Source organism: Cupressus sempervirens, chromosome 3, assembly GCF_028749045.1.
Source record: "Cupressus sempervirens isolate cs-2001-9-10 chromosome 3, ASM2874904v1, whole genome shotgun sequence".
NCBI classification, from domain to species: domain Eukaryota; kingdom Viridiplantae; phylum Streptophyta; class Pinopsida; order Cupressales; family Cupressaceae; genus Cupressus; species Cupressus sempervirens.
Window position 1 is genome coordinate 458,722,587 of NC_143120.1, and position 15,206 is coordinate 458,737,792.

General features: G+C 34.4%; 1 protein-coding gene across 1 annotated transcript; it reads right to left on the reverse strand.

Moving 5' to 3' along the window:
• Nucleotides 1–250: 250 nt before the first annotated feature.
• On the reverse strand, nt 251–6,937 carry LOC149567073 (uncharacterized). The gene is made up of 11 exons (XM_089820299.1): nt 6,143–6,937; nt 5,743–5,861; nt 5,546–5,664; nt 4,590–4,732; nt 3,160–4,083; nt 2,692–2,946; nt 2,229–2,386; nt 1,983–2,062; nt 1,570–1,705; nt 1,191–1,340; nt 251–689 (listed from the first exon to the last, which is right to left on the reverse strand). The coding sequence occupies exons 1-11, from the start codon at nt 6,291–6,293 to the stop codon at nt 519–521; spliced, it is 2,406 nt and encodes an 801-aa protein (XP_089676425.1). The 5' UTR covers nt 6,294–6,937; the 3' UTR covers nt 251–518.
• Nucleotides 6,938–15,206: the final 8,269 nt, after the last annotated feature.

Sequence of the window (15,206 nt, forward strand, 5' to 3'; positions counted from 1 at the left end):
CTATACATTAGTTTCTATGTACATGATCACACCCTAAAACTCTGTATCTTATAACCAAAACTACACATGTTCAAAGTACAAAAGGGCTCTTCTCCCCACGTACTCTGAAACATTCTTCTCAACTGTTTAGTTATTGCGGTCGCCAATGGGATGGTGAATTTGAAAGCAAAAGGGGTTTAGTTCTTGAAAGTATGTCCCATAGAAGCATGGGATATATCAAAGTCTCTGAAAGCAGTCAATGCAATCCATATAAATTAATACATCAATATTTCTACTGAAATAGTCATTGAGAACATCTGACTAATTCTTGCCAATGCTAATAGCCTGGTTGAAAAATACTTTACAAGCCTATGGTACAATCTTGCCAAAACTCAAAAACACCTCACGTCAAATCAATTGCATATTCTTAAATTCCACTCTTCCCATTATATGCATTGACATTTTTCATGTAGTAAGAGGAGAGATATGCATAGTGGGCACGTTACAAACATAAAACTAGCAATTAAAGAGATTGATTTCTATAGCCCCAAAGCGATCTCCCTGTGACGGTTCAGATCACTAAGGTATCTAGTGGATGAATAATCCTCCGTATCAGAGGTTTCCATGAGATATAAAGTATCTGGTATTGGTGTCCTCCCACAATCTGCGTTTTCTAAGTTGTCTCCCTCTCCTGATAGAAGCTTCAGAACCTGAATCCCATGAACAAAAGATAAATAAGCATCATCACTTCATAGCTTATTGAAAGAGACATAATTTTGTTGAATGTAGCATTATGTTTTGGTAGACTCTGATTTAAAAAACAGACAGAAGCTCAACAGAAGTGAATTTCCACAATCTATATATAATCTTTGAATGTTTCTGGATTCAGTTGTGTCATTGTTTTTGCGTCAACGTCTTCGATCGCACTCTGTGATCTATCATCGAGAACAAAAGAGTCCATCATATTCATCACACTCTTTTGTTCTCTATCATTCATCCTGATGATGGATCACAGAGTGTGATCCAAAACGTTGATGGAAAAAAAAATGTGATCCAAAATGTTGATGGAAAAAAAAAACTATGACACAATAGAATCCAGAAACATTCAAAGACAGAAGCTTGTTTAATTTGGGTGAACATATTATTATAGATGTAATGGTGCTTGATGCAGTCATGATTTGCAGGATGATCTTTGAATCAACACAACTTACATAAGCCATGCAAGGCCGAAGAAGAGCAGACTGCTGAATGCATAGACTAGCTGTCATGATCATGTTATTTAGCTGATGATCATCATAAGAATCGCCCAGAGATGGGTCCACAAGCTCTTGGAAGTTCCCACTGTCAATCAATGGCTTAGCCTGCATAAATTTCATTTAATCTTATATGATTCAGTGGCCAGTCCGAAAATATCGGACAAAGGGAAATTGATGGAAAGAGAATGAATTTCAGTTCTGATATATATCACTCCTATAACTAGAATGAAGCTTTCATAAAATTGACCTTTTACCATATACTGTTGCAATGGAAAGCTCATTGTTCATTTTTTGGCTAAGTTTTGATGAGATTAGATAATCAAAAATAACATACCCACATCACAAGGTTTTTCTGAGAAGAGTCAATTGGACGACGTCCAGTGATGAGCTCTAAAAGCAATACCCCAAATGCAAACACATCCGTCTTCTCATCTACAACCCCATGCATGAAATACTCCGGTGCAAGGTAACTGCAGCAATAACCAGAAATGTTCTTACGAGTCGTGAAATTTCAACCAAATTTTGTTACTAATAAAGCACAGAAGAACACCAGATATCAATTGAGTCTTCTATTTAGAGTAACTACAAGAAGATAAGGATTGAAAACTTGAAACCCAATTGTGTGTTTCCCGTGACCAGAAACAAATCAAGCAGCATCCTAACCATTAGAACATTCTGTTGTAGTTCCATGATGAGAGGAAAGGATATTTCGAGCTCATAAAAGCTCACAAGAAACAAATTACCCACCCAAATGTGCCTACAATGGGTGTGACTGTGATGTGTGTCCATTGCTTAGGGAGCCACTTTGCAAGTCCAAAATCTGAAATCTGTATCATGCAACAAGAGACTTGGTTGAAGAAGGAAAAACCATCATGAACTAAAAGCATTGCTTGCTACATCAGCAATAAGAAGCAGCCCTTAAAAGTTACAACAGAAACATTTAACAAGATTCAGTTCCTTCTTGAGAAGAGCTAGAGGGGGGTTTAGATTTACCTGAGGCTCAAAATCTTCTGTTAGCAAAATATTGGATGCTTTGATATCTCTATGAATTATCCGTCTTTGGCAACCTTCATGCAGATAGAGAAGGCCTTTAGCTGTACCAACAGCAACTCTGTACCGAATATCCCAGTTCAGATGTTGAGGGTTCGGCCCTGGATTAGATGTAGAAATATCGGAGTCACTAGCATCATATATATGTGGTGGGAAAGTTTAAAACATGAGATGGTGGGAAAGTTTAAAACATGAGATGAAGTACAAAACATAGTTTTTTTTTTTAACCTATTAAGAATTTGTTAAACATGGACAACTTTAATCTCTTATATCCATTGGGTTCCCATCCTCAGTTGAAACTACAATAAGAACTACCAACAACTTCATACGCAAATGAAAGGCGTGTCAACATTTACTTCAGATGAAACATACTGGTGAATACATTCGGGAGGACATTGTGATATACCATGAAGCATTGATGCTAAGCTTCCATGAGGAGAAAATTTTAAAACAATATGCAATCCACCTTCAACGCCAAAGCCGATAAGACAAGCAGCATTGGGATGATTGATGTGCACAATGATTCCAAGTTCCGATAAGAAATCACCAACCTTCTGCTCCTCTGTGTTACCCCTATTAAGTCTCTTAACAGCCACAATCTGTCCATCAGATAGGCATCCTTTGTAGACCTCTGCATACCCACCCTTTCCTAGTATGTTATCTGTCATATGCAAAAGAAGCCATTGTCCAATTATCACTAATAGTAGCCTTTAATATCAGATACTACCAAAATTTCTGCTAAGATAAATTTTTCCTACCACAAATGTGTGTTTCATATTAGTAAGTTTGCAGGTCGAGGTGGAAAATAGCTCAAAGACATTGATAAGCACTGTATTTTACAAAAAAATTGAGTAAGCTGGCGTGAATCCCTAACCTTGGTTGAAATTGTTTGTAGCACATTGAAGTTCCTCAAGTGAAAAGCACTTCCAAGATGGCTTTGAAGTCATATCTGTCAAATGTTTCTCTAAAGTCAAAATCTGATCACAGAAGGAATCAGTTCGTGAGTGGAAATCAGCAGAACTACTACGGCGCCGAGGAAGCCTAAGCGCACTCCGTGGAGGAAAAGTAGCTAATCGACGCATAGATCCCTGTTTCCACATCTTCAAGAAGTTCCGCCATTGAGAGCCCTTGCGGCCTTGTCCTTTTTCATTCCCCCAATGTGCATGTGAGGGAGATGTGATAATCGCCTTCCCTGTCCCTGAAAATGAATCATTACTGTTACTAGTGGGAGAAGAACTGCTGTCTGAATCCAAACATGCTGCTACTGATCTTTCCAGAACTCCTCTGGGCGAACTTCTCCCTTTTTCTGTTTGTTCAGACCAAGTTTTGCAGTTTCCTTCTTCTTCATCGTCTTCATCTTCCTCCTCTTCTCCTTCTTCATTAGCATCAAAGTATACTTGTAACACATTTGGGTTTTCTGAATCTCCATGCGTTTGATGATGATCTTCTCCTTGTTCTTCCTCAATCACTCCTCTGGTTAAAGTTTCTTTGGCTTGCTCAGAGCGTCCTTGTCCTCCAATTTCTTTGCCTTCTTCTTCTTCCTCATCATTGTTCATATCAAAAAAGATTTCCACAACATCAGGTGAGGAAGAAGGCATTGCCAAGTCCTCAGAGGGCTGAGCTTCCCTTGTTTCTCGCTTCACAAGTGCTCCCTCTGAAGTTTCATCTGTTGGATCTAAATCTTTTTGGCATTCTTTTCCAGTAACATTGAGATCGTCTTTGATAACATTAGATGAGGTTGATGCTTGCTCCTGCAAATTGTCCTCGGAATTTTGTTTCTGAACAGAAACCTGTATGCCTGAAATCAAGGTATCAGATCAGGAGCAAAGTGTTGTCAGTATAAATAGCATTGTAAATGATTTTTTAAGAACAATTGCAAGTTCCACACAAATGTTAAAAGAACTGTTTATCCTACCAAGGGAAAAAAAGGCTTCAGGAAATATTTCTTTTAGGGGCACAGTAGTTCTGTTTTAGGGAACTCTTAAAATTAAGGTGGTAAGAAAACCCTTCGTTCACAGCCTAAAGACAATATTGTTCACAGAACAAGCATTGTTTATCAGAATTGAATTCAGAATCATCAACAAAGTTGTAAAGGTGATTTTATTTTTGTAGACAGATGTAGGCAATCAAATATTTCCATGGCTTTTGAACTTGTGATAGGATAGAAAAACCCCCATTTTTTCAAAAAAGAGTCCAGAAGGCCTGTCCCATGTTCTACTTAGTATTTGTGGCCAAGTTTTCCAATGTTACAGTTTTAAATCTCTTTCTATAAGCAGATGAGAACTAAAAGCAAAGCAGGACTACCTTCAGCGGACGAGGAAGAAGAGTCGGTTGGAACATCCATTTGATTCTTTTTTAAATGCACAACTTTTCCACTTTTCACTGTGATTACAGAACACCTCGCAGGTGCATTTCTTATGCAATAATTTGATTTCATCCTTTTCCGCCTGCAACGAACGTTCACATTTTAACATTAAAGATTCAAAAATCAAAAGTAGTTTTCAGCTTGTAACAAAAGACAAAGATGGCATTCAAGCCATGGCTGCAGCAGGAGGGTACTTCATATTCTACACGTAGGCAATATGGATGTGGGATTTAGACATGATTGGCAGCTACTCGGGAAGAATTCTGGGATTGGAAACAACCAGATTATCAAGGATGAGTGCAAACTTTTATGGCACACAAGTGTGTTTGATGGCTATTCTATTCTAGAGGGAAATAAAAAATGCAACTCTTCGAGAAGACTATTTTCTGCTTTGTACAGGACAATTGAGGACGGTGAATGAGGAATTGTCAATGCTATTGCTTGCAAAAACAAGTACGTCAACAAGGATGTTGAGCCACTGTCTACGAGGGCAAAGGCATTATTTCTTAGCTCTTCTAAAGAGCTCCTGAGCTCTACTTAAACCCCAAAATAAACAAACACGGTAAAACTCGTTTTCTTTAGAAGATGCATTTCAAAGAAAGTAATAAAACCGATATTCGTTAGAAGATGCATTTCAAAACAAGTACTTAAACTGATGTCAAAATGGGAGAAGACAAGCATCCAATTAGACGAGCTCAAGTGGTAAGATGAAATAGCTGGGCTTTCAAGGCTAAAAGCTCAGGTTCAAGGACCAGAAATGTGATTGATTGATTGTTGTTTAACTGGCCTTTTGGTTCCTTAGGTCGGTGCTCTTGTGGACATCATTAAAACCCCTTCATTCATTCATTCATGCGGCCCAAGGCAAAAACCACTAGTCTTAAGAGCAGAAATTTACCATGAAACGAAACGATCAGAAGTGCCAATGACAAGAGTGGAGGCATTTAGAACCTTTGCTTGTTGAACTAAGACCTCCTCTGGATGATGGCCTCCCTCAAACTTAATATCCATTTGAATCTGTTACAACACAAGCAAATTACCAACCATGATATTTTAAACCGTTGTGCCTAATTAAGTTCCTGAAGATTCGCACACCTGTTTCTGTTTACTGAGTTGCCTCAGCTGTTGCAGCTGAGCTCTAACGCCACTTCTTTTGCTCTCCGCCACACACTTCTGAACGCTGTGCTCCTGCTCTTCATCACTCCTAACGACCCCTGCTTCCAAATCCAGAAATAAGTACCTACTTTTGACACCAAAATCTCGGGCAGATTGGGGCACTAATTTCACATATTTGCTGAAAGATTCAAAACTTCAGCTCCACCATTTAAGATTAGCAATGCAAAAAAAAATATGATAAATTTAGTGGGCATTATAGCAGATACTGATGTTAAGTTTAGGCAATCGAAATCAGACAGTTGAGGACAACGCGTACGGTTCTCTATATGAAGATTAATGTCCTAAACCGAGCGATATCTGGATAACTTACAATACTCACCTTTCAAAAGAGCAGATGAAGGATCGCAAACGATAAGGGCAATCACGATATCTCCGGCTCCAGCCGCGGCTTTGATTGTCCATGCTATTAAGTCCACTCCTCCCCGCTCTGGATGGAATCCTATTAATATCACTTCCTGCCCCTTCTTCATATTTCCCGCCTCTTTATACGCCTTCACTGAATCAACACCACAATTCTCTACTACCCTTCAAACCCATCACGCACTTCTCTCAGAATCATACATTATTTCCCCCAAATGCCTTGTTCCCCAGTTCGATTCATCCAGAAAACCCCCTTTTCAGAATCAATTGGTTCAAACCAAAACCAAATGGCTACAAATTTAAATCATCTGTTTCCTCTACAAACTCCGTTTACCCCTCAAACAGCCTATACAGCAACATGAAGAAGCACTCCGGTGCTTTATTTCGTATAGTGGATCATGGTCCATTTACTGGTACATTTCATAAACTCACATTTGGGCACCTGAAAACACGTTCTCTTGTGAATTTTAGCAACCCAGTTAGCCCCCATTACAAAGAGTTAGCAGAAAATCTTTGAGGGCTTGAGACCCAGGATCGAATCCTCAGAGTACACCTTTTTGCTCAGAGCATTCCCTGAATGATAAGAAAACACAAGAGAGGACAAGACTAGACAAGTCCGGCGCTGAAACATGGGGATTCGGAACTGTGAAAGGTACGCCGGAATACGAATACAGAGCATACAGCGCATGGATATTTAAGCGCTGCTCCCATCAAGTGAAGAACACGGGTCCTTTCAGTTACCAATAACAGCGGTAATTTCCACACAACCAAGTAACTCTTGCGATCAAAGTAATGGTTGGGAACCGGGGTCCAAAGCACTAATCGCGGGACCGGCCAATTTGTATGCTACTATAGCAAAAATGGTGGCTAGATGAAGACAGGACTAGACTGTTGAAGTATTTTTGAAGGAATTTTTTAATGGGTATGAAGTTTGGAGCCAGGATTATAGTTAGATTGAAACTGGAGGCGTAAGGAAAATCCAAAACAAACAGTGTCAAAATCAAATTGCGAGATTTTATAAGTTGTTATATGTATTTTTCTGGGTAGCAGTGTATGATTTGAATGTTAAGTTACCTGAAAAAGATAGGGAGTACGAAGAAATTTAGGTATTGTTTGCTGTTCAGAGTGTAGTCTATTCCGGACTGAATAGGTTTGTGTATTGACCGAGTGGATAGCATTGAATTAGTAGACATTGAAAAATTATTCAGGAATAAATAGGTCAGATATTAATATGTTAAAATCTAAATAATAATAATGAAGGAAAAGAACTCTGTAAAGAGAAATATTAGGACAGTCATAATAGCAATATAAATTTGATTTAAGAAAGCATTTTATGTCAAAAATAAATTTTCAGTTTAGTGTAAGATTTTATTATTTATTTGATGATGGATGGGTATTGTGTAGGTTGGTTTACTAATACATTATATTGGTCTATAATGATGACAAGAAAATAACAAATTAAAGGACGAATTCTAAATGAATAAGTAAATGAAACATTAATATGAAAATGACAAATCATAATGAAGGAAAAAAATATGTTAAGAGAAAAATCTAATATTAAAATGTCTAAACAATGATAGAAAAAAATGACTATTTAAAATAAATATTTATAGCATTTAAATAATGCTAAAGAAAGCATTTTATGTCCAAATTAATATTTTTAATTATTTGGAAGTGGTTCATGACTAAAATCATAAGTTATTTAATAAAAACCATATAATGCACACAGAAGCTCAATGAAGTCAAGATTCTAGGGTTAGTTGATTGACTCTATGGATGACCTTGTATTGGTCTATAACATCAAACAAAAACAAAATTATAAGGAATAATAGTAAATGGGTAAGTTAACAAGACATTAATATCAAGAGTGTCTAAATAATAATGAAGTAATACAAAATATGGAATAAAAAAAATATAGGAGAGTCATATCAACAAAATTAATTGAGCCAAAGAAAACATCATATGTTGAAGATTTTATTCCTAATAAGATCATCATGAAAGAGTTGATGGCAAAAAGGTTGATGATCTAGAAGGCTTAGAGAAGAGTGAGAAATCTAACCCGTATTATTGTAGATTTAAGATTGATAGGCTTGAATGAAAAATCAAAACATCTATTTTCAATAATAACTTCGAATAAAATGTCACAATATAATGTCTAAACAATAAATAAATAAGGCATTAACATGCATACATCTATAATAATGAAGAAAAAGAGATAAGTAACCAAGAAAAATAAAATATGTAAGAGGAAAAATTAGGATAGGCATATCATAACAACCAAATAGGTTGGATCCAAGAAGTTAATCTGGTGAAGAAAAAATCAAATGAAAGGTAAAAAAGGTTAAATGATTTAGTTAAAACCTAACAATTATCAATTGTAGATTTAAAATCAACAAAACTTAATAAATAATGAAAAATAATAACAAAACTATTTTTAAACAATAGAATCACTATGTAGGTAAATTGTATGAATACCTACCCTCGAAAAAATACTTATTTACACCAAAAACAAGACTAAGCAACACAATAAACTCTTTAATTAAGATCAACCTAAAAATTAATCATCAAAAGTCCAAAATTAAAAATTAAAAAATCAAATTTATAAACTAATTAAATTATGATCCAATATTAACACTTTCTTTTCAATTTGTTCTTTTCTTCTTAATGCTTATATCATTTGCAATAGAATAAAGGCCTAATGGGAGGGAAAGTGGGGTTTTAGGATTATACCCGTATTGGAGCTTCTTTCGGCAGTTTGGTTCCTTTTTATCTCTTCGTAGGACTAACGACTTTTTGAATGAGGATTCGTTATAACAACTATAAGTCAAGTTTAAGTGCCAAAAAGAAAAAAAAAGTAGGTAAAACATTGATGCTCATCAAGAATAATATCAATTTGGGATAATGGGAGAGTGTGCTGCTTACTTTCTAACTGGTCTCTATCTCATTCATTTATTTATATATCATAATAATTTGAAGTTGGTATGTTTGTTATTTTAGAAGTTGAATAAAATTTCTTATCTAAATAATAAATATCATATTGATTTTTTTAGACTAGGTCTCTTTTAGATTGGGAGTGTGCCTTTCTATCACCTACTATTTTCTTTGATTTGGACTCTTAAAGAGAGTCTTTCAATTACCCACCCCTTCTTTGACCAATATATTATTATTTTTTCTATGTGAATTAATTTAAGATTATGAAAATATATGATACATTTATGTTATGTTCTTGTATTAAATTATTATTGCTGAAATTTATTTATTTATAAAAAAAATGAAGTATGTCATTCTATGTTTAGAACAAATATAATTATGTGATAATTTTGAAATATGAAACATCAAGGAATCTTTATGTTAATTTAGAGAATCTTTGCTTTTGTTTGGATTTTATTTTTTTAATAGTATATATCAAAGATGACAAAGTTGACAAAGTCTTCAAAAACATGTTCTAAAAAGGAGAGACTAGAAGATAAGCTAAAGATGTTGGATGAGAATGTCATTAGGGGTGGTATGTTTCATGATCAATTCAAAAAAGAAAGAAATGGTTTAGTTGACTAATGTGCAAGTGAAAGAAGAGATTTTTGTTGCTAAAAAATAAAAGAAACGTGGTTATAGTAGGAAAATAAGAACCATAAATAACTCATATTTTAATCGAGACAAAGAAAGGGTGAAGTAAAGTATATACAATCAAGTCTTTTGGGACTAAAGTACACAATAAGGAAGATATCAAGCAAGAAGTGGTCATGCTCCTCTCAAATACTTTGGGAAGTAGTATCACAGGTTCCATATCTTCATGGAAGCTTACAAAGTAGCATTGTAGATTTCCTTAATAAGATTTTCAAAACTAAGCTAGTGCAATAACATGTTAAGCAACTATTTTTTTCTTGTAGCATTACTATGATTAAATCAATATTATTTGTCCTCATACTACTTACCTTTTCCATACTAAAAGATCCATATTGCACCTTGAATGTAATCAATAAGGTTGTGAGGCATTGTTTGTGGCAAGACATCAATTTTTATGTGATTGCTTTGTATAAGGTTTGTGTCCCTTTAAGTTTTGGTGGAGAAAGGCTTAATAATTTATGACTTAATAATATGGTTTTGGGTGGTAGGTTAGTTTGGAATATATCTGTGCAAATAAGTTATTCCCTTTAAAGTAGATTCATATAGAAATTTTATTTAAACTCCATTGAGGATAAATGTTTCTTTCTTATTTCCAATCCCCCTTCTAGACCATATATGTGGAATTATATCCTATAATATGAACACATAATGACTAAAGACCTATCTTGAGGGGTAAACAATGGAAAGAAAGTTAATATTTAGTTAGAATAAGAAAATGGGTTACAAGATATTCAAATTGTAAATATAGAATGAATTTAAAAAATACTAAAGTTATAAGGTCTAAAATTATCTAGAAAGCTACATAAATAATGTTGTCTTCCTATATAAACAGCACAAGATTCCTTAATTTTGATTCTTCAATCAAGTAGCTACTATTCAAAATATAAAGAAATAACATATACTCATACCATATTAAAGCTTGTTTTCCTTAATCAAAAACATATACTCATATCATATATATGGATGATGAATTGAAATAGATGTGTACCAAAAGTGGGGTTTATTCAATCAAGGTGAGCTATGATTGTTTGATGGGGGTTCTAATGTACAAAACGATGATCAATGGTAGACCACCAACTTATATGTACATTCGGGAAAAGAGGGAAGCCCTCAAATCTAACCCCCCTTGGGAGGATGTAAACTAGATTAGCACAACCCAAATGGATGTAAAGGTGTCAATGTAAGATCTAGGTCCTTTTAAGGGTGATAATTTTAAGGTCCCTTTTGTCCAATTTGAATGTGATGTTGTTATTAATTTGAAGAATGATATGTGTAAGTAAAGTAAACACGCATGTAATGATAAACAATAAGAGATATAATCGATTGTGTCAAAGTAAGTTTAATGAAATGACAAAGAGGGAAATGCACTCACCTTGAGGGCTATTAGAGGATGCAAGTTCAGATCTAAAAATACTGTGTTAGAGTGTACTAAAACCTAAAACAGAACTGGACGTCCAATCCAAACAGCTAAACCTACAAATTGTAAAAATATGAAGGTCCTAGGAATGGGTCGACCTTCTGGGTACAGGTCAACCTCAATCTATACCTAAGAGGTTGAAAACTAGAAATCTTTGATATGTGACATAAATTACAACTTTGTATCTATAAAAATTGAATCTAAAAGTCCATGAATATGCACCTATACACAAAAAGGGGAATTTTTGGGGGAGAGGGGCTTACCTTGGTCAATCCCCCATTCAGTAATTAAACTTGGAATGAAATAATTAAAACCTGTAAAAAAAGATAAATGTTAGTATTCACCTTGCTTATCAAACCTTCATGGATGGATCTAGGTCCACTATACCCACAGATATGTATGAATTCTTGTATGTGTGTGTGCATGTAGAATGTAGAATGTCTTCACAAATGTAATGGATCTACAATCCCAAAATCATAGTTCATGGATGGATGTATGCTTGATAGGATTAAATGGAGAGGAGTAAGAATGAAGGTGGATTTAGATCCCCTCCCTCGATAGCCAATTCCTTTAATCTCCTATGAAGAAAGAAGCTAGATCCTTGGAAGAAAATGCATGCTTGATGGATGATGGATGGATGAATTCAATGAATGCTTGCTTTCTTTCTTGAATTCCTTGAATGCACCTTGGACTTGATTTCTTTCTCTTGAGATAGCTTGTAGGATTGTGGATAATAACTTGAGATTTTGTGGATGCGAAAATGAAGGGAGAAGGCCAAATGAAGAGGTCAATTGCACTGGGCAAGAAAGAGTGAAATAACCCAATATGGGCCTCCAAATCCCTCAAAATAAAATCCCCAAGTATATGAAGCACTTGTGGGACCTATAATTGAGAGGGTCCAATTATATAAGAAACCTTGGAGATCTCATGTGTATAAGTGATTGATAGGGAATTTGAAGGAAATCAAACATAAATGTATCTAGGAGATCACTAAAATGGTGCCTAATAAGTACTTGAGCCTCCAAATTAATAGATACTGACTTTATGGGACGATATAGAGGTTCATGTAGAGTCAAAATAGGCTTATCATGATTTATTGACATAAGTATTGCTTAACCAAATTTGGATTTTTTCCTATATTGTGCTCAAGTAGAAGGTTCTTACCAAAGATAACATTTGTAAGTTGATATGTATTGGTCATTTCAATTAAACCCTCTAGATATATGAAGATGAAACTAGTGTATATGTATTCATTAATCACACATTTACTAAAAAATGAGAATATGTGGTAAATTAATAACTTGAAAGTTTATGGACCTATCTCCCTGACTCATTGTATCTTTTAAGTGTTGGCAATTTGCCAATTCTGCTTTTCTTTACCATTAGAAGGTGGATACCTCTTTTCTCATATAGATGATTTTGATAAATAAAAATTGGATAATATTCTAAGGTGAAGATAGAAGTTGGGAGACTACTATAAAACAATAGAAAATAGTCGTCATTGAGGTTTCAAAGGGTAGAATTGTTTCTAATTCTTTAAAAATATATACATTATTTTCTTGGGATAGAAAAATGTTAGAGAATTGAAATTATCTTTCACTTCCCCTAATTCATGGGCTTTCTAGTTCATCTCATTCATTGACTAATCGAAAGAAACTGAAGTGGCACTCACCCCTGCTATGTAAATATGGAAAATAATTTTTTAAGTGAGAATTGGAGGCCTTCAAATGTTGGGTGTGTTGTTGAGGATCATGAGGGAAAGTTGCTGAAAAATGCCATGACCAAGGACAATAAATAAAATTAAGGTAGATGATCGTTTATTGAGACTCTAGATGGTCAAAGCTTATAAGATTGATAACATATAGTTATTGATTGTGACTCAATAATTTTCATTTTGTGTTTAAGAAAAACATTTTCAATTAACTGTAAACTATTGAATATTTGAAAATACTAAAGACTTTAGACTCAAATCCTAATCACCATTCAACATTACCATAGGAAGGGTACTATTCGAGTAGACTAACTTTTAATAAAGACATCAAGCTAGTGGAGGACATTTTAGGGTTAAGGATACTTTATCATCTCCAAAGTTACCCATCATTTTTAATGATTCCCCTTCACGTTATTTTTTTCCCTCATGCATGGTGATTGTGTATTTCCTTCGAACAAGATTTCATTGTACATGTTATGAGGTTGTATGGGTAATTACACTTTCTCATATGACCTTCAATGTATTGTGATGCTTGGTGATATATACAATAGTTTTTTTGTGAAATTCAATTTGGTTTGACTATGTTGTCATGCACCCAACATTACACTGGCATCTATTAGTGTAATTAATGTCTTTTAGGAGTTAGATCATAGTGGCAACAACAAAGTAAGTATTCTTCTTCCAACTTGGGATGAAGTGTTGAATATCATAAATGAGATATTAGATAAAGACTTTGTCAAAGATGAAGCCAAACATTATGTAAATACTAAAATATCTCGAACATGTTCATCAATAATCCATTCAAATTTACAAGGGGCAAAGAACTCACAAATGCATTTGGAAAAAAAATTAGAGTTGGTTTGGGCTAGGAGGTGGATATCATATCATTTGAAGATATAGTCTCTCTTTCAGTTTGGGTATATGCACTATCAGACATTCCTTTTGTTGCATTTGTCAACAAACATTAGAACAAGCATTGAGAAATTAGATCATGAATTGCAGAATATTTAGAGCTTTATAACTTCTATGATGGGGGTGGAGGAGTACTAATATATTCTCAATGTGCTTGAGTGTCTCCAACCAATTAAATACTCTTCTCAATAGGAGAGGTTTAAGTAGTCAAGGTTGAAAATCAATTAAATTTGCACTGATGCAAGTGATGCTAGTAAAGGTAGAAGATGGTTCTCGTTGGGTTGACATTATTAATGTTATTTAATTTATTGAGTGTTATTTATTATAACCATTTTATGTTTGCCTCATTTTATTTTATTTAACATTCTACAAGATTGGTCAAATGTATAAAACTCTATTAAATCTATGATTACTAGTTAGATTGGTGATCAATTTTAATCTAATAATTATATATATTGACTTTCATTCATGAGAACATAATTTGTAATATTATAATTCTTTTATATAAATGATTTAAAAAAAACCAAACTCCCCGTTTAAACAACATGCAAAAGTTAAAAATTAAATATACTTTCCTATAAACTATCCTTTACCCATAGACAACAAAATGCCTTCCATACCTTTCTATCCATATTTAATAACATAGTGTCTAGACCAACAAAAATCTTTTCTTAAAGTTAAAGCTTCAATCCATATGGCAAGCATCTAACCTCCAAGTTTGAGGAGAGTAATAGGATAATATGATTGGTGTGAATGTTTTGTATGATTACACCGTGTGTCCACAATGGATAAGTTGGTTGAAAGCTAGGAAGAACACTTGTGGATGAAGAAGAAGCAAACAAATACAAGTGTGTGAAATAAGATGTTAACTTTATAATTGTTGCGTCCTTCATATGCATCAATAATTCCATTTCAATATTCAATCTTTGTTTCTCATAAACTCTAGAAACTTTACAATGTACAAATTACATATCCTTGCAAGTTACGTCCACAATTGAGAAAGAGGAAAAGTGGGGATGAAGTGTTTTTGAGATATGAATGAAATGATTGGGTGAGAACACTTGTCCAAGAGGACTATTCCAATGAATGGTGTTCATAACTTCAACAATGATGTATTTGTTTGTTAGTTTTTGGAAATGCTAGTTTACTTTGAAGGCTAACAAAGATAGTCAATGATAGCCCACCGTATGCCCAATTAGAGTCCCCTTGAGTGACTCTTATGGACCACCACATGATGAATTTTGTCACATATATAAAAATTAAAAAATCTTGATTATTCAAGGCTTCAAAAAGTCATGGTACTTTGTGAAAAGGACTGGTTTGGAACATTTTATTAATGCCTTTGGTTGCTTCTTTCAT

Bases quoted from the DNA above. Each gene is read 5' to 3' on its own strand.
- LOC149567073 (XM_089820299.1), bottom strand. From the start codon at position 6,293: ATGAAGAAGGGGCAGGAAGTGATATTAATAGGATTCCATCCAGAGCGG. The intron at 5,665-5,742 runs GTGTGCGAATCT...GTGTTGTAACAG, and splicing joins AACTCAGTAAACAGAAACAG to ATTCAAATGGATATTAAGTT. The intron at 4,733-5,545 runs GTAAATTTCTGC...CGTTCGTTGCAG, and splicing joins TCTGATCGTTTCGTTTCATG to GCGGAAAAGGATGAAATCAA.